We start from the raw sequence: 1,423 nt of genomic DNA on the forward strand, positions 1-1,423 counted from the left end.
TCTATAATGTGCTTTATATAATGTATCATATTATCAATGTAATAATAATAATACTTAGCAGTTGACATGCACTATAATGGAGGATCGTTGTTAATGTTGAATATGAAACAAATCAGTTTTGAACTCATAGTAGATCTTTATCTGAAAACGTATTTCAAATACCCATATATATTTTTGTCTCTCACTAGAACATCTCATTAAACTAATGCAGCTGTTTTCCAAAAAAAGATGTTTTGAATGATCTGTTTTGTCTCAAACCAAATGTGTTAGACCTAAATCTGTCTTATGTTGAACAATTAGCTTTGTGTTCCACCCTATAGATGCTGCGTGGTGATGTCATTATGAGCTGTTGAACAAAACAGGAGGCACAAGGAGGGTCATTGTGAACCCTCAACTGAATGCATGAACAGGGGCTTCCATCTCGCTAGCCATGCTAGCATCAGTGACCTCTACTTACGCAAGCATCAACCTCGAAGGGCAAATTAATGGAAAGCCAAAGTATTTATGGATAATTTATGGGAAAAGACAGGCATGAAACATCAAAACAGATAAAGAAAATGATAAAGAATAGATGACAATAAATACGTTGATTCAAATTAAATAAAAAATAGTGTCCACAGCTGTTTTCCATTCCAATGGGGATATATATTTTTTATTTATCGTTGTCTTGTTAAGAAACAAAGATTTCAGAGATTGAATAGAGCTATGACCAAGTTAGGTAAAATGGCGGAATGGGGAAATATGGGGTAAAAAAACTAAAAATAACAAAAATATAACATTCTTAAAATAAACATTCACAAAACAGAGCCAAATCAAAACAAAATCATATGAACATATATAACATACAAAGCAAAAAGCCTCAGCCGACAAACAACAGAAATCCAAAAGCGAGTCCAGATTAGAATCAGGGGTGCAAAATAAAAGTCCCTCCCCGTCCTCTTTCCATCTCAAATCTCTCTCTTTGCGTTTCCCTCGCTTTAGTACTGGTGCTGGGCCACACTGAACTGGTAGGGTCCCGGCGAGCTCTCGTACCGATACTCACAGAGGAAGGTGGGTTTGTACGGCAGCGTCCCCCTATCATACTCTTTCCTCTCTAGCGTGCCGGAGCTGAACGGCGGCGGTGGCTGCGTTGGACTCTGCTGCTGCGGCGCCGAGGCGTGGAGGTGGCGGTTAAGGCTGTGGTGTGACTGGGACCGCTGTGCGGCGTCCTTGCCAAAGGTGGAGAATGACCTATCGTTGGACAAGGCGCCGGACAGGGGCGCCACGATGGCGGTGTTGGCGGGGTGGGACGCGGTGGCCATGGGTGAGGTGGAGTTGGTGGCGGCGGCGAGGAGCTGGTCGGCGTGATCGGCGGGGACGGTGGCGGCGGCTCGCGACGGTACCTCAGTGTCTGGGAGCGTGGCGTCCATGCCGGGCACGTGAA

The 1,423-nt window shown here is 44.1% G+C and overlaps 1 protein-coding gene across 1 annotated transcript in view; it reads right to left on the reverse strand.

Annotated features, from left to right (window-relative positions):
- Positions 1 to 618: 618 nt before the first annotated feature.
- The window catches only part of LOC307092062 (protocadherin-10-like), a 17,421-nt gene continuing 16,616 nt past the window's right edge, over positions 619 to 1,423 (reverse strand). The window contains 1 exon segment of the mRNA XM_079758943.1: positions 619 to 1,423. This exon segment is cut by the window's right edge and continues 17 nt beyond it. Coding sequence (XP_079615069.1) covers positions 978 to 1,423 — 446 coding nt within the window. The 3' untranslated portion in view covers positions 619 to 977.

This window comes from Pollachius pollachius (assembly GCF_949987615.1).
Source record: "Pollachius pollachius genome assembly, chromosome: 2".
Lineage (NCBI taxonomy): Eukaryota > Metazoa > Chordata > Actinopteri > Gadiformes > Gadidae > Pollachius > Pollachius pollachius.